The sequence below is a fragment of the Mycteria americana genome, chromosome 13, assembly GCF_035582795.1.
Source record: "Mycteria americana isolate JAX WOST 10 ecotype Jacksonville Zoo and Gardens chromosome 13, USCA_MyAme_1.0, whole genome shotgun sequence".
NCBI lineage: Eukaryota > Metazoa > Chordata > Aves > Ciconiiformes > Ciconiidae > Mycteria > Mycteria americana.
The window spans coordinates 17435362-17461525 of NC_134377.1; the positions used below are offsets into that span (position 1 = coordinate 17435362).

At 41.7% G+C, this 26164-nt stretch overlaps 1 protein-coding gene and 1 long non-coding RNA gene across 5 annotated transcripts in view; one reads left to right on the forward strand and one right to left on the reverse strand.

Annotated features, from left to right (window-relative positions):
* Window positions 1–3652: 3652 nt before the first annotated feature.
* LOC142416527 (uncharacterized) lies at window positions 3653–6531 on the reverse strand. The gene is made up of 4 exons (XR_012777741.1): window positions 6369–6531; window positions 6025–6178; window positions 5181–5296; window positions 3653–3949 (listed from the first exon to the last, which is right to left on the reverse strand). It is a non-coding gene; the product is annotated as an uncharacterized LOC142416527 (long non-coding RNA).
* GNB1L (G protein subunit beta 1 like) overlaps window positions 6346–26164 on the forward strand; it is a 45489-nt gene continuing 25670 nt past the window's right edge. Inside the window, exons 1-2 of one of the 4 annotated variants that reach the window (XM_075516174.1) lie at window positions 20685–20822; window position 21384. In XM_075516174.1, coding sequence (XP_075372289.1) covers window positions 20700–20822; window position 21384 — 124 coding nt within the window. In that variant the 5' untranslated portion in view covers window positions 20685–20699. Of the gene's footprint in view, window positions 6654–6823; window positions 7119–20684; window positions 20823–21383; window positions 21385–26164 lie in introns of those variants that run through there. The other 3 variants (XM_075516169.1, XM_075516171.1, XM_075516170.1) reach the window with 3 other exon arrangements.

Genomic DNA, 26164 nt, shown 5'->3' on the forward strand with positions numbered 1-26164 from the left:
GGAGAAGCTCTGGGGCTGGCTTGCCCAAGCATAAATAAATTGGAGGTGCACAAACATTCAAAAAATTCCCAGAGAGTCACGTTGCACAACTTAATGGGCCTGGTGCCTTCACCTGTGCCAATTTTATGTGACTCTTAACTCTGGCGTTAAATAAAAACGAGACTTGCTCTAATGACATCAACAGGCTGCGGTGAAGAAAATATGCTGCTACTTTGATACAGATCCCCTTTTAAGGAGGACACAGTAGACAGCCAAGGCTCTTTTTCCCATCTGTTGGGTGAACGTTACGATTCCCTGCTCAGAAGCACGCTCTCAACAACACTCCTCTGCTTTCAGCGTTACACTTGATGATTTTTAATAAGAATATGGTTATCTGCTGCCCCTGTTTTTGCCACCTTGATTTTACTCTCCTTCTCCATTACATGAAAGGATGGAAAAGGGGGACATGAGTTGGCTGGGGGAGGGGAGCAAATAGCACGGGGAGGGCGTTAAATGAACCAGCTGTTATGTGTGAAGTATCTGCTTTCTAATTGCTTCTGTTGGAATTCAGGAGAAAACGGCACTGGCTACACTTAATTAATAAGGCAGGACTCACATAAACTCCAGCTGTGAGCGCAGGACTGGTCTTTAAAGGATAAGCTCAGGAGGTGGGGCAGAGAGTTTGATTTCCTTGCACTAAACCCTATCACATGCTGCTGGTAGTGTGTGTGTCCACTTAAGCCCTTTGGTTGCTCTGCCTGAACCAGACATGAGGTATCTGTTGCTGTCCACGTGCCCCACCGCAAGAAAAATGATCTGTCCTCAGAAATCAAAGGTGTGAGGCTGTTTCAGCCTAGGGTGAAACCGCTGTGTTTCCAGTCGAGTTTGGAATCCCTAAAAAGTGGGGATGCTTGGATCAAAGGTTTTCGTTTGGACTTAACAAAAGCATGGGCTTTTGCATCTGGACCCAGATACAGGTTTGCCCCTTGGTCCTCTTTTCTGCCTAGTTCCAGAGGGTTTGGATTTGGCATCCTGTCAGCATCTCTCTCTCATCTGGGCTCTGGTGGGGAGCGCTGGTGGGGTGTTTGCAGCTGATGCCTCCAGACCATGACCAAAGGCCATTTTCCAATGATCCCTTTGAGAACTATGCCCAGTTCATTTATCTTTTTTTGAGAAAGGCTCAAAAAGATCATCAGGAATTTCCCAGAGTTATAGACAATGCCCCTAAAACCCACATGAAAATGCGAATGCCACAGGGTTTCCCCGCTTGGTCCTGCTCCAGGTCTCACTACCGTAGGATGCCCCCCACCACCAGTGCAAGGTCTTCCCAGTCAGAGCACAGCAGTGCTGGGGTCTGTGCTGAGACCAAAGTCTTCCCCTTCCCACGGGATGGCATCTCTGGATTTTAAAGCTTGTTGTTTAAGCGTGTTATGCTAGGGAACAGTGGAATCAGAAAAAAAAGGTGGAGGGGATGTTCCCATGTAGTTAAGAGTCTGTTTTTCCTCGCTGGTTGTGGAGGGAAATGAGCTTCCTGCCTAAGGTGAGGTGTCATTTGCTGGATGGAAACCTTTGTGTCCCGGCTGGCCTGCTCCTTTGGGTGCCACTGCTCAGGGCAGGCCTCTTCCAGTGTGATCGCTCTTCCTCCCAGGCCCTCTCCTTTCCTGGTGCCACGTTCCTGCCTTGCAGCAGTCCTGACGCTCCTCAGATGAGTGTTAGGGTCAGCGCAAGGGAGGGGACACGGCCACGTGGCTGTGAATGGTTTGGGAAAGGAGGAGCGCTCATTTTGGCACGGAGAGCCCAGCTGTTTGTTCTCACCGCACCCTTCCTCCCCAGGCTGGAGCTGAGCAAGTCTCCATTTGACGTTGTCGTGCCCCTTTTCCCCCTGTCTCTGCTTGGGACCACCCACCACCTTCCCTGAGTTCTGAACATGCAAGAACCTTTCAGATTTCTGGTCAGAGCCCTTTGTTATTTTGAAAGGTAAAATAATTCAAGGCTCAAGCATCCAGGAGGGTTTTGGTCTTTCACTGTGCCTGATTTCAGTGACAGCTAGGCCTGGCGTGGAACTAAACACACAGATACATCAATAGCCCCAGCCCATTGAGGTAGCTGTGTGGAGCGGGACTTCCCACCCAGAGAGAAAAACAATTCTCGGGTGTTACAGCATGTTTCCAAGCAAGCAAGGTGGGGCCTCCCTTTGCAAAGCTCTATAAACAGCAGCTCTTTGTCTCCTCCATTTCTCTTTGCCCTGAATGTGTTGCTATTTTCAAAGGTTGGTTTCAAAGTGCTGATTCACAGCCACCAGCCGTATTGTTTTATCTGAGGAGATTAGGGCTGAGAGTGTTGTGGTTTTGTAGTGAAAAGACTCCATTGGAAATAGCAGCATATTTGACATGAGATTGTTATTTATGCTCAAATAACCATCTCATTTAAGGATGAGGAGTCTGGTGGTTTTTTTTTTTCTTTTCAAGTTTAGATCAATCATGTATGAAGACAAACTCCCACTCAGCCTCCCTTGGCCCCTAATACTTTCATTTCGTTCTTCTTCTGCTCATTATTTTATTATTTTGTCCTTGACTGGAACATTTCTCTCTTGTTCTTCCTTAAATGCACCATTAAAGAGGGAAAGAACTTATATTTAAAGTTCAAGCCTTGTGCAGCTCTTAAGCCATAAATAATGTTTTATACAGATTCTAAGATTATTAAATCCTTCTAGTTAGCCTCCCTCTTACTTTCACAGCTCATCTGATCAGAGGGGACATATTCTTTTGAAACTTAACTATTTCTGTTTTGCTTTTGCAAGCCGACCTGAGAAGACAGGATCTGGCTGTATGCGTTGCTGATTGGAAGACTTGCCATAGGAATGCAAAAAAGCTTGCCTGCAAGAGAACTGATTGTTGGTATGGAAAAAACCTCCAGAGAAGCCCTGTAATTCTGAGATGTAGTCGACTTTCTAAAGACAGGCAAGTCTACAACTGAAATTGAAATCTGTCTATCTGGGGAGAGAAATGCATTTAAAATACACTTGTCTGGAGAGGGCTTACACATAATTAAAATACACATAATCAGTGCAGGGAATGCTTTGGTGCGAGGAGACAGTTATGCTTAGGTAGTAACTGATTTTGGGACAGCCGTAGGAACTAAGCCATTGGGCTCTGTGCATCGCCTCCCCATAACTACGTATCTGGCTCTTTTTGATACCAGGGCCAGGCATCACAGAGCCAGCATCTGAAGCTCAGCTTTTCCCTGCAAATGCAGCCAAACCAGCTGCCGCAGTCTGCAGAGATCCTGCGACTATAGTGCTGAGCTGCTCTTCATTCTGCTTGATGAAATCTGCTCAGCTCAGACAGTACCTTAGGGGTATGGCCAGTTAGTCAGGCCTTGCCAGTATTACAAACTATAGAGCTGAGCACATGGAGGAAAAAATATCCCTAGTAGAGACAAAGCCTCACAGTAGACAGCCTACACAACGAAACTATCTCCTCCAATTAGTCCATGGTCATCAGTGAGGCAAATGTCTCTGCCTCCTGAGCCAGACAGGGTGGTGTTTTAATAATAGGCATAAATCTATTGTGCTTTTCTCCTTGTGACCTAGGATATTCTGTCAGGGCAATGCATACCCCAGAGAAGGAACAGAATTTATGTGTACAATAAAACAACAGAGCTTCAGTGATATCAGCTGTTTGACGAACTTTAATATACGTTTGCTATAAAACAGGCAGCAATTACCAGAACGTGATACCCAAATAAAAATCCATGATCCATTTGCACGACAGATCTTCAATTTACTCACATTCATGTGAAAGAGACACATAAAAATGATATCCATGCTTAAAATCACTTAGAAGCAGTCTGAAAGACCCCACAGTTGCAAGTGATACTGCAGTACTTAGCTAATACTCATGTTTCGATGGCTTTGCCTTCATGATTCTTCCAGTGGTTCCTTTATGTTTTCTGGTATTTTGCCAAACACCTGTGAATCAGTGCACAACAAATATTCCTGCCATTTAATTTAGCCTTGCACAGAAAGGCTATATTAGGCCTGATGCAGACCTAATCCCAAACCTCTAAAGAGGTTTAAGGCACTCTGGTTTCACCTAATCCCGAAACCTAAACCAGAATCATTGAAAACCTCCATAACACCAAAGGAATGGGCAAATAAAGGGTTTCCACTATGAAATTATTAAAAGGACACAGTGTATCTTTTGGATTTGAGACCTAAAGCTTTATCTAAGGAGCTTGGACGGTCCACAATAAAAGTGTTTATTTTGAAGATAGGAGGTTGAAAGGTTTATTTGACTAGAGGGCTGATTTTGCCCCTCCCACCCAAAAAAAGAAGAGGGGTGGTCCCCTAGAAGAGTGAAAAATGGGAAAAGGGATGAACAAGTAACAAGGCAGGGGCAGCCCAGCAAAGCAGCCAAAGAAAATGAAGCCCAGGTTTCTGTTTAAGCCTCAGTCATGGCTCTCTGTGAGAAAGAGCAAGAGCACAGCCCCTGCTACACAACTGGGCTGCTGGTCCCTGAAGTTCCTCGCAGCAAACACGTAAAGAAAGAGTTATTGGTGACATAATAAATACATTGCTGCTGTTCAAAATGGAGAATCTGCTCTTTTGAGATCTTACTGATGGGAGATAACATGTAAAAACATGCACTGTAATGGAACTTTCAATTACAAATTGCATCCAACTGTAATAAATTTGATGTTGCATTAATTCATGTTAAATTAATTGGATTCTGTCATTCCTGAATTCTGGTAACCACCTTATCTTGCCATATAACTCATTATCTTTGTGTTGTAAAAGGGGTATTTCATTTTCAAGGCAACTGTAGGGAATATTAGCTGTACCATATTCTAATAAACATTTAGCTCCTAACAAATTAAAGACCTGAAAGTATACTGCACATGTGGTTTCATTATGCATAGCATTTTATAGCAACGATCTGCTGCTCTAAATCTAATTCAAATCATTTCAGCAAAACATGTAGGGAAATACAGGGCTATATTTGTGCATTATACAATACTGAAGGTATTTATCTGTGCTTAGGACATTCCTAGTAAAGAGAGATAGAGCCTCCTCAGCGTACTGCATTTTCATAACCACGGCATGAATGCCATTTAAGAGCCCTTTAGAGCAAGGATTTAGGAATCAGTGTTCCTACAGATGAGAGGTTTGATACGAGTAGAAAAGCAAGTCCCAGACTTACCTTCACAAACTCACAAAAAATCTCCATGCCTTTGTTTGCATCAGTAGAAGTGGAACAGAATAGCACTTATTTAACAGCACTGTGGTACTCTAGGTGTAATTTAGCTTTGAAAGACTCTTTGGCTGTGTAGGCAAAAATGGCAGGAAAACTGTAAAGCATTAGTTTTATGAGGCACCAATCTTTCTAGCTGGAACTATAGCAGTATAGCCTTGTGAGAAGCTACGTAAATGACAAAGCTTTTATCTCCTAGCCAGGTGACACAAGCAAATGAGGGTTTATGTGCTTTCCTTGAGCAAGTCTTGGTGTAGCTGGAGAGCAACAGGGGACACTTAAGGGGGAAGACTATGCCGTTCTGCAGTGCCGTCATGTGCGCACGCCTGCACTGAGCTTGCCATCGCCTGTCTGAGGGTGGATGGGCACGTTGGCAGGGTATGTTCCAATCCCACATAGCAGCATTTTTGTTCCAGTAGCAACAATACATACTGGGTTATTTCAGTGTTGCCCTATTTAGTCCAATTATGGCACCTAACCATTAACTTCCATTTGGAACCATTTCAGGTGGCAACTTTCTTCTCTAAAGAGGCTCTCCTGCAACACAGCATCTGCAAAACAAAGTGTGGCTATGTTACACTGAAAGAATGGGGTCTGTTTGTCCCAGAACAAATCCAGATTGACAACAGTTGCCAGAAGAGCCAAATTCAGGAACACAACCTCATGCTCAGCAGAGCTTCGGGCAAATGAACGCTGTGCAAGCAGAGAGTGGAAGAGAGCCTACACCATTGCCTCGCGCCTACCCCACTGACCAAACTTCGTAACGAGAACTATGGTGAATCACATAAGTCACAAACTGACTCGATGCATGCTTGATGGCAACAACAGCCTGGCCCCAACGCCCCAGCCAAGGCCTTCCCAGCTGGTTCAAGCACTCCTCCTCAGCGCCGCAACTCTCTGCTCCTTCAGATGTCGTCCTTCGCACCTCCTGGTGTCCGTGTCTGGCCCTACAAAGCAGTGACACGTTTCCAGCCAGCCCAGCACTGCCTCCCGGCGAAGGCAAGGTCCGCCGGGTTACGGAGCGGGCGGGGGCAAGAGCGGAGGGGCGCAAAGCCCCTCGCCGCGGGGGGACCCACAGAGCGGGGCGGGCTCCCGCCGCCCTGGGGTGCCACTGCCGGCACCGCGGGCCTCCCTTACCGGCCGAATGCCCCCGTGGCTACTCGGGGGCCGGCGAGGGCCCACGGGCGGCGGGGCCGGGCTGGCCGCAACGCGCCGCGAGGCAGCGAGGACCCGCCGGGCGCGGGCGGCGCATGCGCGCCTGCTTGCTTCCCCCGTGACGTCATGATCGGTTCGCGGGCATCACGCTGGCGCTCGGCGCTCCTCTGTGTCTGCCTGCTTCCCGCGAAGCAGCCTTAGGTACAGCGGAGGATCGCCGAATCATCGCTGTCACGCTTCCTCCCCCGCCAGGCGGAGCGGCGCTCGGTGAGAGATGGCGGGGAGGAGGGGGGTGGGGGGACCACCCTGCATCCCCGCCGCCACGGGGACTCCCGGCACGGCCGCGGGGGCGGCGGCGGGGCGCGGAGGACGCGCCTGTCACCGGCGCGGCGCCGCCTCTGAGGCCGCGCGGCGCTGGGGGAGGGGGCGGGGGGGAAGTGTGCGCCTGCGCGGGGGCGTCGCCACGGCAACGGCGGAGCGGCGGTGCGGCTCGACCCGCCGCGAGCGGGGCCGTTATCCCCGCCCGCCTCGCGCCTCCTCTCACGGGCGACAGCGACCGGGGCCGCCCCGAGCGGGCGGCGGCGCTTGGCTTGTCCCGTCCCGCACGGCCCTGCCCGTCACCGGCGCTGGAAGGGGTACGCGGAGTCTCTCCCGGCCAGAGGAGCGAGTGGGGCTGGGAAGACGCCCCAGGCAGGACGAATGCTTGAGCGAGATGTAGCGTGTGCGGCTGACGTGAGGCCCCTACTAGATAAAAGTGCTATTTTGATGCGGGTCTGCATCTACTGCATGGCAGTTCAGCTGCTCTGAAGCAGTTTGCCTGGAGAGCCTCTGTGCAAGGTCTCTTCTGGCAGCTGTAACACCAACGCCTCGTGCTTCGAGTTCAGAACGCACCCGATCAAACGCTTAATATCAGCGAGCCATAAGCACCGAACCCAGTTGTAATGGAGCTTGGAATTCTAATGCATTGAATTTTACAACTCTTCCGTAATAATCCCAGTGCTTTTCTTTGAGGACCAACAGAAATGAGTGTTTTTAAGGTATTTAAAAGTAAGCGATAGCGAACAAGCTTACGTAAACACTGCAGATCAAGGTGAGGCTTGGAAATGCATCTACTGGATTTCAGACCCAGTTCTGCCTACGGGAAGCACAGCCTCAGGGCGGGCGGTGCTTGCCCTGCGCCCTTCCCCCGCAAAATTGTAATGGCAGTTCTCAGGAAGACTTGCTGATGCGTAATATTTTAAGCGCTTTAATACCCTTCAGTTTAAAGTATTTACAAAAGTAAAACGTGGTATTGTTAATAATACATATAATATAGCAATATGAAAAAATAATATTGTATTTATCAACCGGATAGAGCTCTGATCAACCTGGTCTGGTCTCATAGCTGACCCTGCTTTGAGCTGGAGATCAGACTGCAGACTTCCTGAGGTCCCTTCCATCCAGAGTGATTCTGTGACTGTATAATTAATACACCTCATTTCATAATGCAAACTTCTATTCAGATGTAGCCTATGGAAGTCTACAAAACTAGCCTCATTTCAACAGATTGACTACAGTCCCTAGGTTTTTACTTCAATTACTATCAGAAAATGGAGAAAATCTTGCCTTAATGGATTTTTCACAGATTGTTTCATTGAAGGGGAAAGAAAAAGATCCACACCGCTTATTTGCCTTCACATAGTCAGAAGCTGGATATGCTGCTCCTCATTCATGGTGCGGCAGCGGGTGTTTTCAGTTTTCAGGGTTACTTGCTTTTGCTCCCTCTACTGGGAGTCTGATTCTCCAGCGGAATATTGCACGGTTAGCAAGTATGAGAGACATAGGCTATGTTACAGATATTTTCAGCATGGGCGGTTTGTTTGCGATGTGGCGTTTAGCGGACCTAGCTGGCATTCTGAATGTAATCGTGCGGTGTTTGGACAGCATCTGCATACTGATATCTGATGTTTGGATTCTTTTATTGTATATTTTTCTTCTCAGTAGTGCTCGTTGTTTGAAACAAAGAAAATGCTTTATACAACTCCTTTATGTGCCACTTGACAGTAGAAAATAATCTAATGTCCAGATTCAATAGCTTCATTTTGAAATGAACAAGGTAAAAAACAGGCATGGTGTGTGCTCTGGAGACAAACAGAGGACATGAGAGATGGAAATCTGTGTGTAACTTCTATTCTTTCTCTGGGAATCGTTTTGAAGAGCACTTCTCCATGCTTTTTAGCACAGTCTCTTTGTGACCTGTCATTCTTCCAAAGCTCCTTCCACCAACCCCCAATTTTAGTAGCATTTCTGTGAGGCTTTTCGAGAGGACTCCATGACTGGGAAGCATTTCATTAGTAATTTGTCCTGTCTGCCTAAGTTATATGGAGTATATTTATTTTTAACTACATTACTACATTTTAAAGAAACTACTGGAGTAACTTCTTGGTTTTTGATGATTCCTATTAATGTTTTTGTTGATTTGCAGGTAAACTAATTTGCAGGTAAAACTAATTTGCAGGTAAACTAATTTTTTTTCTTGTAAAAATATCCTGTGATCAGGAAATCTAACTCTGTTCTGGCTTGGATGTGTCAGTATGAGTTATAAAGATTCTGCAGATGGAAATTATGTTGGTGCATGCGCTGGAATAGATGCTAGTTTCTAATATCAGATAAATAGTCTGGGTTTGGTTAATTGGTGTAAAGACTTATTTTTAAGCATTATAATTACAATATTAGAATCATAACATACTAGGGAGCAGATCTGTTGACTAAGTACATTACGCCTTTTCTGACCCTGTTGACCATTTTAGAGTAGTGTGAGTTTCTTTTTGCAAAGAAACACTTAACTACTGACCCTTGTATGTTCTTACATTCTAAAGAGACAATTTTTTTGGCTCTCTATCACATAGTACTTCAGGCTATATTATGTTTTGTGTTTGCATACCTTTTATTTTTAATTTGAATACTATTTCTCTCTAAGCTCAGCCAGAACAGCATACTATTTCATTGGAACAGTAAGAAACATAAGCCAATCCTCACTAATTAGTGTATATGGGAGATTTAATGCTCAAGATTCTGGTTTTCCAAAATGATACTCTATGAAGCACTGTCTTCATTGGGGAAAATAGCTACTATGACTACTCTTCTGTAATAAATTGTTTTCTTGTAGCTACGTTGGATTATAGATGTATGTCAGTGACATTTCTGGGATTGTGAAGACAAATTTAGTAATGATTAAAAAGAAGGTTGAAAAAAAAGAGGTTCCTTTTTGGACACCTGAGTTGTAATGCTGATACGTTACTTTGGTCCAAACTTGAAACCTCAGCACAGTATTACATGTTTGTGTGTCTGTCTTTGTAAAGAAAAAAGGTAAGTTTAGTAGCAGTAATAGTGGTTTGATCCCCAAAATATCTGTGTGGATGGATTTATGCTTTCTTCATAACAGTGCAGTTTGACTGCACTAGAATACACTTGGTAGTACAAATGAAGGGTTTCAAATTAGTAATAGCTTGAAAACTACTTTAGCTACTGGGGTTTTTTTCCCAAATTATTGGTCTCTGTGGAGCAGTAAAAGTGATCACAAAGCAATGAGAAAGAAATAAATCTACAAAAAAACCTGCATAATTTTTGCCCAAGCAAACCAGCTTCCTTTTGAGCTCTGTGCTGGCACAGCTGTACGATAAAAGTGGATTTTTTTGCTGTTCATAAGCAATAAAAATAATTTCACAACTGTAATGAATGCACTTCTATGGTACATTTTAATTATATGCAGCTAATGATGGCATAGCTCGTCATTTCAAAAATTGTTTCAATGGCATTTATGACTTGGTGTAAATGCTCACATGTCATAGGATTATTTGAAAGAACTGGAACTTTGAGAGATGTCAGGTTTGCCCTGTTGAGAAAAGTGACTCATTAAACAATAGGTGCTAGTCATCAAGAGTAGATTGTAGAGCACGTTTAGGCTACAAATATTAGAGTCAACAGATTTACTTAAAAAAAGAGGTATTACTGGGTGTCATTTAAAAAGGCATATATTAGCCTTGAAAGTTTCCAGACCGCTAAACTGGAAAATCCAGGCTATGTCATGATTCAGAAGCATTTAAAATATGAATCAGTCTCTTCTGCATCTCAGAAGTGAAAGTTATAGGGGAAACCACCTTTTCTATAAATGGATTTACCAGCACAGGTCTTTAGAATTGTAACCGTACTGTGAGCAAATTAGGAGTCTTAGGAGCAAAAAATCTTTTAGTCAGCAAATTTTCTCTTTCATGATTTATTTTTGAAGGTCAGAAGGTGACCGTTACAGTCAAAAAATAGTAATTGGTACAGGAAAACCTTCCCAGATGAGATGCAACCCTGTCCTAAACCTCTGAGTTTGCAGTCTAAATTTCCCAGAGCTGCTGGGTGACTCTTGGGTGTAAGGGTAAAGCTGAGCAAGAACTATTTGGAAAGAAACACAGACTAATGTTTTGCCTTTTTTTTTTTAGTTATTCCATAATTTTTCAGTAGAAGGTAAATTTCTTTGATTCAGGGGAGGGAAGGATTCTGCTTTAAAACATAACTAGATAGGAATCTTAGGACAGACTTTTCGCACTCAGACAGCTGGAGCAGCTGTAGATTCCCCACTGAAATGAAAATGCTACAACTCAAGATTTAGAAAGGTAAAAAGTGTGACCAGAGCATTAAATAGAAGGGCCATATGATACCAAAATTAGGCTCTGTGTTTATTATAAAGAAAATCCTAGTTGTAGAAGGGAAAAAAATGAACTTGTTCCACCACTTTCTTTTTTCCTCAGGAGAAAACACAGAATATATCCTAGGTAATAAATCTGTTTTATGGCTCACATGAGAAAGGGTGGAGGAACTCCCATTATTTTCTTCCCAGAAATTGAAATGCACATGAGCTAACATGGGAGACACTGGGATTTTCATCCGACAAATGCACAGCTGGCTTCTGCTTTTATTATTTTTCTAAGCCTAATAATTTTTCATTTGATTAGCTGGTGGCTGACAAAACTATCATTTGCTCAGTGTTTTGTATACTTAGTTGAGTAGGTGTGATGCGAAAAGATATTGTAATACATATCCAGAAGCATAGCTCAACTTGTTCAGTTGAGGAGAAATTTCTGCTTGCCTCTCCTTAAAATGCAAGTTTCTATTACCTATTTGAGTTTGAATATCAAGAAAGTAACTTCTGGAGAACTAGAAACAGGAGAATTGTGTAAGCATTTGAGGATTTTTTTTTTTAATTCACATTGTAGAATTGCGTGATGCTGTACACATATAAATAAATTGTCAGGAATCAGTTGGCGGTCTACAGTGCCAATTTTGCCATGAGAAAGTGGTGAGACTATTTGAGGGAAAAAAGTCCTAGTTAGCGTTAGGAGGTGGGAGAAGTAGAACCGCAAACAAGATACATAAAGGATGTTAAGTGTACACAGGGTGAGCTGTGGAGAAGACCCACGGACACACTTAATGTGAAAAAAAACCACAAAACCCACCTAAAACAATGAGACAAAGTGATAAAGTGAGCCGAGACATAAATGTGGGAGAATGGGAGCCATCTAGGACTGAGGTTGCTCAGAGCCATGTGTGTGCAGATCTCTGTAAAGCCGTGGATTCCCAATTTGAAATCAGGAGGGAGAATGGCCTATCACAAAACTTCTTGTGCCATCTGCAGAATAAAGAAAACATATTCAAGAACCCAGTATCCTGGTCTGTTTTGCATTGACCATTAATACCAGGGACAAAGCAGATTGGTTTCTTCTGTATTGACTCTCCTGGTGTTTAAAGTGCTAAGCTGTGTTGCCGTCTTGGTTGTCCTGGGCAAAGCGATGCTAATGCCTTTGCTAAGTAAGCAGCAGGGGAAGAAGAATGCAGTTTTATCCCAGATTGGTAGGTCTGTGTTGTCCAAATGTTTAGTATGTTTCTAATTGTCATTGTCAAAATTTCCAAAACAGCTTGATGTGGTCTGGAGGCAGGAGAGAATGTGGGCTACCTGCTTCCAGTTGAATATGGTGTGATGTCTTCTCTGGTTTTAATTTGTAGTAATTTATAAGTGGTAGATGTTCAAAACCATGTAAGAAATGTTTAAGTGAAATGACCTTGAAGCTACAGGTTCATTGCAAAGTCAAACCTCTACCTAATTTGAGGTCAGTTTTATGTCCTTTTATACAGTGGCTGGCTGGGGAAGGAATGATTTTGTGAAGATTAGTAGTATCTATGTACTATGTATCTATGCTCTGACCTGACTCCATTGCACTCACTAAATAATTGTTGACAAGTTCAAGCTCTATAACCAGAAGGTTATGACTTTGCTAAATGCCATGAGCCAATATATTTTCATGGATAAGGAAAATGACCTTAATGGAAAACTGTGAGACTACTGAAGTGGCAGTAGATCATCATGGGAGCTCTCTTTTGGTTATATCTCTCTTAGAGACTTTATGTCTGCTGGCGTTCAGAATACTTGGTGTATGGGACTGTTGCGTGGGTCATGGAAGTATATGAGCCTGTGTCAGTGATGGCTGGTTCCGATGGGGTGTTGCCCAGTGCAAAGGCCCACATAGCAGTCCCTCCCGAGGAGGTACAATCAGTGCAGCCAACTTCTCTGTCTGCCTCCTTTTTCCTCAATCTGCCTTGTTAGAATTTGCATCTCTGGCCTGCCAGTATTTAGCTATTTGATCTAATAAATTTTCTCTCTGTGATGGGCCTGTTTGACCTTCTGAAGCTGTACTTTGAATTCTTGCACCTGTGTTAGACCCTTTGATTCTCTTGTCCTCTGACATACGAGATGATGCCACGCTGGTTCCCAGCTGGGCGAACATGTTATGGTGTGACAGGAGGGGATGCATTCCTGGCGTGCAGCTGGGGACGCTGCTGGTTAGTAGTGGCCCTCGGAGCAGAAGGGGCTTGCTGTGGTGGCACGCGCTTTTCCTGCAGCGCAGCACCGTGGCCTTTCTTTTGCACTCTGATCCCTTGTCGCAGGTGCAGAGGGCTCTCCACCCAACTTGCAGTAGGTTGCAGAGAGTCCATAGTGCTGTGCCACAGAAACAGGTGATACACAGTCTTAACTGCAGAAAGGTTTCTAGCCTGGTACTGTTATACAGCATGTATACGCTTTGCATGAGATTTGCCAGGTCTGCTGTTGGTAACAGCTTGACCTTATTGAACAAGGCTCTCGAATTTGAGAGTAATTGGGAACATGCGAAACATTCAGGACTTTTTTAATTTTTACTTTTTTTTTTCCTAGTTGTGTGTTTAGGCCCCCCACCTTTCACTTCAACAATTGAGGGTGTTGGTTACTTCCTCCTGTGTTTGTGTAAGAAAAGCTTTTTATAGTCCCTTTTTCCAGTTGGCGTATGTACTTCCTCCATTGCAGCTTAACACATCATTCTTCCCACTCCCTCCCAACCACTGAAGCTAATGGAAGACCTTCGGGTTTTTTTATTTATAATAAAAATGGAGCTGTGGGGTTGGGAATGGTCATTATTCCTGCTTCAAAATGTGTTCTTCGACAAGTTTTGTTCTTGGTAAAGGAGAAGCGTGTAAGGAAGCAAAGAATAATCAGCCGTATTTAGTTTACAGGACATTTAGTTTGAACTGGACATTTCCAGCTCAGTTTTTGTTTAGCTGAAAATCTACGTAGAAAAACAAAAGTTTGTCAGAAACATGAATGGAAGTGGACTGCATTCTATTTTTTGACAAAAAAAATCCTTAATGTAATGCCAAATGCGAAGAATTTTTCAGTGTCATCTGTCCCAGCTTCTGCAAGGATGACAGCTGAGGTGAAGGCAGTCTAGGAGCCCCACATCCACCCATTATTTTGCCCGTAAGTCTGGCACACTGACAGCACTTGAGCCTTGCAAATCTGGAGCTGTGCTGGAGGTCTTTCCTTTAAGCAACATCAGTTACACCAAGAACGAAAGAAGGTGGCATGGCCACTTCCCCTTCATGGGCTGACAGAGGTATGTCCCTGTTCAGGACAGCATGCACTGAGTCCTGCTTAAGGACAGCACAGCATCTGGTTTACCACGGCTTCACTCCTGCTTGCTGGATGTTTTATCACCATTTGCCCAGGACTGTAATTTAGCCCCAAAATAGAATTAGTAATATTTAATATTGCAGTCTTTTTTCCGCCTCTAGGACAGATAGCTTATTGAGAATATCTACTGGGAATATCCTTTATTTCCTATGTTTTGGATACTATTTCTCAATAAAGGTTATGTTTTGGAACTAATTTTCCAATTAAAATGATTTTTTTAATATAATCTTGCAAGGTTTTCCAACACTAATGAACATGGTCCTGGTCCTTCAGTGGAGAGGCATGTGCAGGCATGGCCACTGTGGACTGATCTACCTCACTGCTTCAGATCTTTACTATTTTTAGTCTCTATATAAGCCTTTGTTTTTCCCAAGTGGCTAGTTTTAAGGTGACATGGTAACTCTAACCCAGTCAGGGCAGGAATTCACTCTTCTCTAGCGCCACTATAAGCTTGCAGCAAAAAAGCGGATGTGAGGGATGCAGAGCTTAATTGCAACACTGGGCCTGAGAATCCTTGCACCTTAAATCTCCTGTCTCGCCATGGAATGTCTGAGGTCCTGACAGGTCAATTTTTAGCTCCTTTTGCATTCTGTGACTATTCTGTGAAAATAATCTTTTAAAGGCACTTGCTTATTTTATTGCTCCACTGCTAAAGAAGTGAAATTGGCACTTAGCATTTAATTATAGTGATTTTGTACCATAAATATTGTATAATGCCTGGCGATGTAATTGGGCATTTTTATAATAACCACCTATTTTTTAAAATAAGGGGAAAATCTCTGAAAGTCATGCCTTCGTGCTCGTGCCCATTAAATGTGGTTATCATTATCTAGTGACGACATATGTTCTTCCTAACTAGGATTCTCTTCTCTTTCATGCTGATACTATCTCCATGCTAGATTACCCCTGTCCCTAGTAGCACCTCGGGGCAGGAGTGGGAAGTAAATGTGTCCCATATGGCCGCGTTAGACAGCAGTTTTGGGTGTGGGGAGATGGGAAAGGAGAGACAACAGGGTGGAGAGACCATGGGGTCTTAATGCTGGATCCTTCCCTCACTGTCGTAGAAGTAGGGGAAGCGGAGGGGGAGCAGGGCCATGGCTTTTTGTACTGCCAGGCTAGTTAGGAGGAAGGTGGGAGTACACTGCATTCAGGACGGGGTGAAATTATTTGTTCTCCCATGCGAGAGGAAGGGAGCCAGGGAGGAACCGTGGCTCTGAGTCACCCGTTCTTCCCGGAGCGCCTCCTGGGGTGGTGCTGCTACATGCAGCCCAATGCAAGACTGAGCCTGAAGGCTTCAACTAGCTGATTGCAAATATTTTACAGAAGTCTTATTTTCTGGTAATTACTTTAATATGATTCAGTGTTTTCTCTTTTGTCTGATCTTGTTGATGAGCCTTCGTGCCTGATCCTTCCCCCACTGTCGTGGGAGCAGGGCAAGCATTCCCACACCATCCGTACCATTCCTGCTGTGTTTCGCCTCTTGGTTTCAGTGGCTGTGAGTAAGTGCATTTTGGAGCGTCGTCGCTGTTCAATACAGCGACAGTGTCCTTGCAGAAACATGGCCGATCCTGGGCCTGTTCTTGTGAAGCCTTTGAAACTGCTAAGAGGATTCAGAGAGTGGGGGTAGAGCAGTTTGCAGAATTGGGGTCCGGGTACTGTGTGCCAGTTCACATTCCTAGTGATTCCTGAAATTAGAGCTCCTGTGGAAACCTGGAACTTTGCTTCTAAGGCAAGTGTTGTGTGTGAACTGAGTCCAAAGCACCCAGTGTTCAACAGATATATGAAGAATGGCTAGGATTTAGGTTCCAGTGGGTCACCAACAGTATTTACTAGAGACTAATAATAACAGTGAACAGACTCATTACATTCCCAGATCTCTAGGGTTTTAAAAATCCAGCAGAACCAGCAAAATACCTAAAGCCCAGCCACTGAAATCCAGCCAAGTTTTGTAAAGATTGCAATGGTAGCTTCAATTAAATATAAATTGTGCACTTTAAATGTACAGTTTATTTAAAAGGAGTTATTTTGCCAAACCATAAATGTACCAATAACTAAACCAAGAAATAACAGATTAAGAAATCTAAGTTTATAAGGTTTAGAAAAAACCTTTCAGATATTTTTAATGCTTTTGTTTAACCATGTGATTCGTATTTAATCCTAGTTAGACCTAATTCATACACACATATCTTTATAGCAGGCTGTCCACTTCTCATAAGCAATTGACAGGTCTGTTATCACATTTGTTCAGCACGGGTGGGGGGAAGAGAGGTGTAGAGTACAACTCGCATAATCTTTTGCGTATAGTAGAAACAATCTGTCTCACATTATACCTACAAGAAATACATGGGTGCTCATAATTCATATTATCCCATAAAATTTAGAAGAGCATTCAGAGACTGTAAATGAAGGTAATTTATATGTAAAACCTCATCCGTGAAGAATTTATTGCCATAGTAGGTATAATATACTTTGGCACAGACTTCTTCCCTGAAACTAGTACTTGCAGACTTGAAAAAGGAACATACCAAAGACCTTGCAGGTTAAACTATAATCTGGCTTTATACAAAACACATTATTATGAAGACTTTTGTGTTTGAGAGAGCTAAAGCCAGTTGCTAAGTTAGTGTTCCGTGGCTGTTGCAGATGTGTGTGAACATCTTCACTATGTGAGTAGTCTCTTTAAAATCAGTGTTAGTTTAGTGGTGCTACCTTTGTGTAATTATTGGTGTATGTAAGTATTTTGGACCTTAGTGGGAACTGAGGAAACTTGCATTTATATAAAACATTCTAATGTGTAGTATCTAAAAATGAATATTCTGCTTTGCAGAGGTAGTTTGCTAGCAATTTCATGAAATCCAGATCTCATTTCCTCCTGCAAGGACTGCACTGGGAACATGGGGCCTCATCTTCCTCTCTGCACTTGGGCAAAACTGCCAGATAAAGGCCATGGGATCCATCCATCTCGTTGAGTTTTGAGACAGAGGCGTTTCTGGGTGACCATAGGGAGGTGCGGCTCCTGTGTCCCGATAGATTCTTGCTGGTAGGCTTGGGCGTGTGGTGGCAGAAGCGAGGCCAAGGCAGAGCTGTGGTTACATTGCAGCGATGTCGTGTGCAGTCTTGGGGAGATTTCCGTGCTGTCTCCTCAGTGCTTGGGTGGCTCATGCAGCTGGAACAAAGATATATTTCCTTTTGTTCCTTCTGCTGGGGTCTGATTTCTTTTTTCTTTTGAGATTACATTGTGCACATATGCTTTTATAATTGTTGCCTCTTTTTGACCCAAACACTTTTACTTCCATGAAAGTTAATGACATGACATGAAAATCAAGGGAAAAAGGCAACCTGTTGCTACTCCAACATTTCCGCGTAGTACAAAGTAACCTTAAAATAGGGAAGGATCTGGTTTACTGTAAGATATGCCATTTAAATGCACGTAGCTGGGAATGGAGAGAAACAGCTGCTAGCAGGATATATTAGAGGGATTTTGGCCCAAGTCAGCACGAGAAGCTACAGGCCTTATAGCTATAAAAATGGACCAAAGCTCTCAGGCGTTGATGTAGAGTGAACAGGACCTTTAAAATTCTTCCCCGAAAGATACACATTGGTGTAGGGAAGCATTCTGCTAGGCTTGGATGGACAGAGAACATTATCAGTTCCTCTGGAATTTTAACTAGTAATTCCAGGAAGTCTAGGTGTTTCAGGAAGTGCTATTAAAATATTACACTATTTCTCCTGGATATAGATCCTTGGACAGTACACTTACACTTAGCCTTTTCTCTCTTGGCTTGCCCTGCAGCAGAAACCCTAAACTATTGAGAGCAAAGATAACTTCCTTTGCCTGGTGTATTAGCTGGGATTCTATCTGTTGCAGAAAGAAGTAACTCCTCTCTTGAAAGTGACTTGTGATTCTTGAGGTCAGTGAAGATTTCTGTCATCAGGGATGTCATTTTGCTACTAAGGAAAACCTCAGTGGGCTCATACCTGAAGTACTGTGTTCAGTTCTCTGCTTTTCCAGATGGATTTAGTGGAGGTAGAGATGGTGCAGAAAATGGCAACTGAAACAATCGGGGGAAATGGAACAACCGTCATATGAGGAGAGATTGAACCGTCTGGTACTCTTTAGTTTAGAGAAAGACAGATATTTATCACTGAGATTTACAAAAATCATGAAAGTGATGAAAAAGCTGAATGTGAAACTGTTGCCCTCCAAATCCTGCAATGAAAGAACTAGAGGGCACTCAGTGAAGCTAGCAGGAGATCAGGTTTAAAGCAAATAAAAGAAAATACTCCTTCATTTTCTGAAACTTCAGATAGTGAATTTTTTGCCACAGGAGGTAGTGAAGGCAATGGTATCAGCAGGTTCAAAAGGGATTAGACAATTTCATAGACAGCAGGACTACAAATAGACAGTGAAATTATGTGCCCTGTAACAACATTAATACAGCAATTGTGCATGGAGGAGCATGGGGGGGATGGACTGCAAAAGCAGACAGGCTTCTGTCTTTTCCCTAAACAGCATCTCTAAATAGCATGCCACTGGTGGAAACAGGATACTAGGTGAGATGGACCACTCGTCTGACCCTGCAGGGCATTTTTTTTCCGCAGTACTAGAACCATATGATGTTTTCCTTGGAAAGGTTCTTATTGTTAGTACACAAAATTCTCATAAGGATAATCAAGAAAAAATTGGTAGCAAGTGTGTTAATACTGCATTGTTGATACCTGAAATATGAATGTATTTTAAAGTCTGATCCATTGATAGTCAAATGCCTGCCTGTTACTGGGCATGTTACTAACATGGCGTTTATTTGGAAAACGTACAACTTGGAAAATGAATTTTAAGTTTGTGTGTTTATTTTTCTTGGCAGTGAGTTTTAGTTATCTCTGAAGTGGAAAGCTATCCAGGTGCAGTGAAGCTGGATGGTGCCATGAGTACTCTAGCAGGAAGGTATGCAGGACAAGTATGCAGGAAGCTGAATCAGAGTAGTTTCTTCATGCTCCAATACCGTGTGCTACTGAGATGTCTTTGTGCTAGTTCCAAGTAGGCCAAGTTGAGAGAATGAGGCATAAGAGGGGCTTTGGGCCGACCACATCCACGGATCAGGGGCCCAGAACCTGGGACGAGGTCCCTGTTCCAGGCACGGGGCTTTAGTGACACCACCGAGCTGCAGGGACACCCTGCAGGCTGGGGCATCCTCCCCATGCACCCCGTTCAGTGCCTGCCCAGCTCCTGGTCGCTCAGTCAAACCCCAAATATTTAGGCTACTGCTTCTTATATAGTAGCTAGCTCTTTTATTATTTATATCTTTTTTAAAAATTCATTTAGATATTGTTTGTTACCAACATCTGTAGCATTTAGAGGAGACCTGCAAAGAGGAAAAAAAGTCACTAATTCACTTTCATATAGGACACAGAAAAGTTCTTTAAAATGTTTTTTTGTAAAAAAAATTGTCTTTTGCATGGTTTATTTTTGAAATATTAAGCACATCAGCAAAAACACTCTGTTTTAATTAGAGGACGTGGGCTTTGTTCACATGGAGACTTTGGAATATTTGTGTAGCTCCTCTGCTCTGGGCACAAGCTTTTCGTAGAGATGCTTATACAAGCCATAAACTGCACCAGCGCAGCTCAGGCTGGTTCACTGTGTCTGAGGAAACTGGTAGTGCTCTGCTGCTGCTGAGAAATCCAGTCTAAACAAATCCTCACTGGTGGTCTCAGATGTGCTATTGGTAAACATGTTTGGCTTTTAATCAAAAGAAATGGAGTGTTTGGTTCTTAAGAGTATCTTTTTTTCCCTCTTGTTTCAGTTAAATAAATGTTAACACAAATGAAGAGCTTAAAACTGCCTGACTAAAGCCTCAGCTAACTGAGCTTTGGTTCTGTGAGAGTTTCGTGTCGTCATCCTTTTTGTTTTCCAGTTTTCTGGGGAAGTACTTCAGCTACAGAGCAAAAATAAACAAAAGAAACCTTTTAAATCTTCTTCACACTTAAATACATTTATGCATATTTTTAGTTACTATTTACGTCTTGCAAATTTATCCTGATCTGAAAACAAGCTTCAGATGTATTGTTTTCTTAACAAGGATTTGACCCTCATCTTTATAGACACAGTTTCACTATTTTTCCTATCAGCATTTAGTTCAAAGGAGCACTTCTAAGCACGCAGGCAGAAACCCAGTTCTATTGTATAAAATAGAGATGTGTGGTTTATATCACGGGAGTTTAGAGAACAATGCAAAGGTCAATTGTGTTGCTTGCTCTCCTGTCACATGATGTGGGTGTGTATATGAATGCATCCCTGGAATTCCACTGTGGGATCTGCATCTTTGAAGCTGATGCTAAAATTACTGCTGAGGCTCTTCCAAAGGCGGATACTGATAGAAGATTCAATGAAATCGAAGGTCGCCAGTCTGGTAGGCGTTGAAAGATACCTGGCTATGATACTATTTCTGATTTAATAATGCGAATGGGAGGCTAGCCCTTTGTAATAATTAGGACTAATTACTGAAGAGGTGTTGACAGATGGGCTAAGAGGAAACAAACTGCCTTTATCCAGTGGCTTAGAGTCAGATTACTAGTCTTGTGTTATCTGTTTCTCAGAAAGTAGAAGCTTCAATCATTCACTAAGTCTTCAAAGGGGAAAGGGATCCTAACAATATACAGGATTTGGGATGAAGCTATGAAATACGTCTTTGACTCAAAATGACTAAATTAATCTCCTTTCCGTAAATTATCATACTTTTAAAGTTTGAGTTACAGATGGAGAATCTGATTGTAGACTGAAAAATACGCGAAATCGGTATTGATGACTGTCCTGTCGTTATTTGCTGTCGCTGCTGCTGCTCCTGGATTAGTCTAAACCCAGTTCCTTGCTGTTAATTATATTAATATGAATTCTTTGATTCCCTCTTATGCCATGTTTGTATCCACCTGAAATGGAGATAAGAGAAAATATTTAGTACTGTCACATTCAGTGTTGGTTTTATGCAGATGACATATCTGCTCAAAAAGCAGAAAATATGTCTGCCAAACTTCATTACAGCTGTTTACCTTTTTAGGAGACAAGATCATGTATATTTTAGGAAGAAAACAAATTACAGTATAATTGCATTTACTGAGAAATTACTAACTGATGTAGGATTTCCTTAAAAAGTATTTCTTCTCTCCTTTTGGATGTAGCATCCATCCAGTACATCTGCATGAGGTAGGCAGATACGATTGTCCAGTATGAATGGAGTTAGCAGAGACATTCAGGGGTTAATGCTTTGTCACTGGAATGAGCACTCAGTGAGACTTACTTTAGGCCAATGATTTAAAAGTCTAGCAACCCTCCATCTTCTCAAACGACTGCTTTTAAGTGCATTTCTTCCCACTCTCCACCATATACAGGTCCTGTTTTTCTGAAAAGCATGAGATAAATATGGTTGCATTCAATAGCATTTATAAGAAGAGGTAGCTTTCAATTATTTATTTACTTTTAACCAAAGAGGCATTTTAATTAGTGTTTAAATATTTATAACAGTTTTATTGTGCTGTAAAATCGGTTATACTTTGATCTAGATTTTCTGGTTTGAGATAATAGGGTTGGTAAAAGTTTTCCTAATGAATTTGGTCAGAACATGACATAATCTGATTATCTGATGAAAGATTGACACTTCAGTTCCTGCCAGCATAAAAGTGCGATACAATGGGGGGCTGTTCAGCACACATTCAAAGGCTGGGAGTTCAAGTTCAGGTACTGCAGAATTGTTCAAAGTTTCGAATTAAGGAGGTGAAACAGTTTTACATTTTTCACTATATTTTTGGTCCCGAGTAGTTTACTGGGGATGAGAGGAGTGAAGCTTGAAGTTACATGTGTAAACTATGTAACTCTATTCTGTAACTTGGGTTTTATTTCTCTCCATTTGCTAAGTAGTTAGCGTTACTCCTTCAAACATGGAGAAACTAACTGATCAGAACATCGCGGGTACAGGAAACAGTCAGTACTAGAAACTGGGAGCTAAGCATCATCAGTATTCAACCACTGTTGAGTGCAGGACCAGCTTTTTATTCATATCCCTCCCATTTTAACAATTTAACTGTTTAACATATGATTACTCTTATCTCAGAGCCTTGGAGATGAGCATATTTAACTAATGCATCCTATGTGCTTATGCAAAATGGAAGTAGAGTTATGTGATCAAACTGGCATGAAATAATAATTGTGGGTTTGTATCTGAACTGTAAACTTAGCCTAAACTGTTAAAATAAACTTTTTTTTAAATTTGCTATTCAAGTAATATCTGCCTTATAAATGCCATTCCTGTTTGCGCTGGAATTATAGTGATCCTTTTTAGATTTCTTGGACAAATTTGATCTCCAATAATTTGGCTTATCCAAATACTTATGCGGTATTGGATGGGAATCCTAATAGGCAAATGACACATACTGTTAGTAATTAAGCTTGGATTTTGGGGGATATTTCACAGCATAAAAATACTTTATAATGTGCAACTTTGACTCATATATTTAAAAGTGATACACAGAACACTAAGTCTTCCCTTTTTTTAAATACTGAAGGGGTTCTTGGAGAAAGTAAAATGTATGTACCAAATGGTGTGGTCTTTACTGAAACGCAGCTGCTTCTGACTGTGAGAGTTCACCTGAATAAGGATTTAAAGTTTTAGCCTAATGAATTGATGCAGATTAAAGTACTGTCCTCATTGCTTTGTTTCTTAAAATACTATGTGGCATGTGAATCTCACTGGCCGTGGGAAGGGACCGTCTGCGCCTGGAGTCAGTGAGTGGAGTCCTAAGCCCAGTTCTAGTGACTGTGCCGCCTTGGGAGGTCACTTACGGTCCCTGCCTCAGTTTCTCCATCTACAAAGAATGACCCATAGTAATGCTGTCTCGGAGATGTGCCGTACTTTACACGGAAGCAGAAACCTTCTAAAGAGAAAATGCTTTATCAAATCCTGCTGTAACGAATGAATCCTGCAAACCCTTCCTCATTTGAGCAGTCTCACCAATATCCTCTAGCAGTTTGGATGGGTGTAGATCAGATCCAAAATTTGGAATTTGAAACGCGAGCTGGACACAAACAGGAATTACCTTTGGTTATTTAATATTATTTCCATGTTTACGTCAATTTGTCCTGTTTGCTATTTGCAATTTCAAAGTATATTTTTTAACTGTTATGAAACAAATGTTGAGACTATAAACATGGAGGGTAGAAAAGAGCTACCATATTCTGATATAAATGTATCTCCCACTATGGCAATGCTGGTGAAGTATTTAGTCTGTAAATTAAGTGCAAAGTCTTTTTTCCTCTTTTAACAAATATGTATTTTGTAGTCTCTCTTTAATTCTATGAAATGTAAACTGCATGATTAAAGTAAAAGGAAATATTTTGGAAAGCACTGTCAGAGTTCAACTTGCAGTGCATTTTAATTTAATTGCCTACCTCTGCAAGGCGTCTCACTCTTGGTAAGGCGTATACAATAAGGGGTTATTTCATAAGCAGAAGGAAACATACAGCCAAGAACGCGAGCAGAAGCTTTAAAAGTATGTGAAAAGTAGATTGCTTCATTGTGTCTTCATAAGAGTCACGACTCAGTATCTCTTCCCACCAAATGTGCAAGAACTGTGACTTTCAGGGACGTTCATATTCAAAGAAACTTGAGGCCTTCTGACTGTAAATGACAGTAATCTTTACTTCAAGTATGGCCAAAGCAAAATAAAACACAATGCTACTAATTCCGTGTTCAATAAAATATTTGTATATATTTCTTTTATCGGCATTTAATCCAAATATAATATTTATAGAGTAAGAAAAGAATTTATATACTTTTGTTTTAGTTGAATCTAAGGTAACTTGATGCAAAATTAAAATGCAGTGTCTTGTAAAACTTAGCGAGATGCTGAAATGAATGTAAATTTAAGATAAGTATGAAAATGGGTTTTGGTCTCTTTCTCCCTTACTGCTGACTGTATCAGGCCAGGTCCTGAGCAGAGCTCAATGTCAGTGAAACAGCTCCGTTTCTAGCAGCTCTGGACATGGTCCTGTACATCAGGAACCAATTGATAAGTCATTGTGTGACGTATTTTAGAAGTCTAAGTTAATTTCCTATAGGTTATGTTTTTATTATGTAACATCATGTTACATATACATTTCCTTAATACTAAAACCTCTTAAGTTATATTTCACACTTTGAAGAAAAAAGTATAGAAGGCAAAATGTCATCCGATTTGTACCGTGTTTCATGTTCCTGTGCCCTGTGGGAGGAAAAGTAAAGTAATAGAACAGACAAATAAATAAACGTGGTGTTGAAACTGGCATGACAGTTTCTGCTCTTGCGCAAGGGAACTGCAATCAATTTATTGTCTTCATTGGTCAAATGCCAGAATAACAGTATAATATTATACAAGAGTAGATTAATTAAAGTGTAATTAGAATGGAATAAATTAAATAATCATAAAAGTTTGTCATGGGAAAAATATGTGTTTAGAATTAATTAGTTTTCAAATAAAGTGATATTTTAATTGCTCAGAGTTACAGAATTCTTAATTGCAGACATATAATTCTGGTCCAAATAACTTCAGTTGCTGTAACAACTTGATATATTTCTTCTCTGTCAATTCTTTTTAATAGTTTGTTACTAAACAAGATTATTGCAGGAAATGTCTGCTAAAATGTCTGGAAGATGTTTAATTAAGCCCATGCTATCTGAGGACGTTATTAGCTCTTGGAACCAAAAGACACGTAGCTGATGCTGCAGTACGCAGCACCCCTAATTAAGGAGGATGGGCAGACAGAGCCCCGTGGCTGACAGATTGCTATGCATGGCTGAACTGGGGGCTACTCAAAACAATCTTTTGATGGTCCTTGGCTTATCAATTTTCTGCTAGATTACAGTGATTTATCAAGTGTACAAACTTACATTCATTTTAGGTCTGATGGTATGGTGTAGAGAGACAGTTGTATAAAGACTTCTTTTCACTTATATTGTGCATTTTCATATTCTTCAATTTTTCAAAGTGGTTGGGCATTTGTTGTCTTTTTTTTTTTTTTTTAATTAATTTTATGGAGAGTGTGTTGCAGAGCTGAACTACTATGGGCTTTTATGCCTGTTTTATTTCTCCAAACAAGGCTGTGTGTAGTTATAGCATCGCACTTTACCAAGCAATTAATGGTTTCGGAAAGTAAACCAGATGGGTGTCTTTCCCCTCATCTGCAAAATGAACCTGGTTTTGAAACACTAGAATTTCATCTGTTTCAGCTGTATTTCATGCTGTATTTTAGACTCTTTTATTAAAAGCTAGTGCAATGATATGTGAGGCAGGGGCTCCATGTTTTCAGACCCCATATTTTTGGCATGAACGTATCCATGATATTCGTCTGTCTCCAGAATGTTTACTTCAGTAAGATTTGCAATGCCCAAAATGTTTAACTGTGTTAAAAAAGGTCAACCAGCTGATAGCTGAAGGGGAATATGTCAGAATGAAAGACTGAAAAAAAATTATCAGTCCGACACAGTGGGAGTATTAGAATGATTAATGTTTATGTTAATTTATGGCTTTTACATATTGATTAATAGCTTTTTGTTTCAGTGACCAAAATGTGTAAGTGACAATGAGATCCATATGCTAACTCAGTGTCTTTCAAATAATTACAATCATTCTTAGTTTTGTTCCCATGCTGAATCTATGTTTTCATATAGAAAATAATTATTGTACAGTGACTTTTTTAAAAATTGCAGATGGAAGTTTTGAAAGT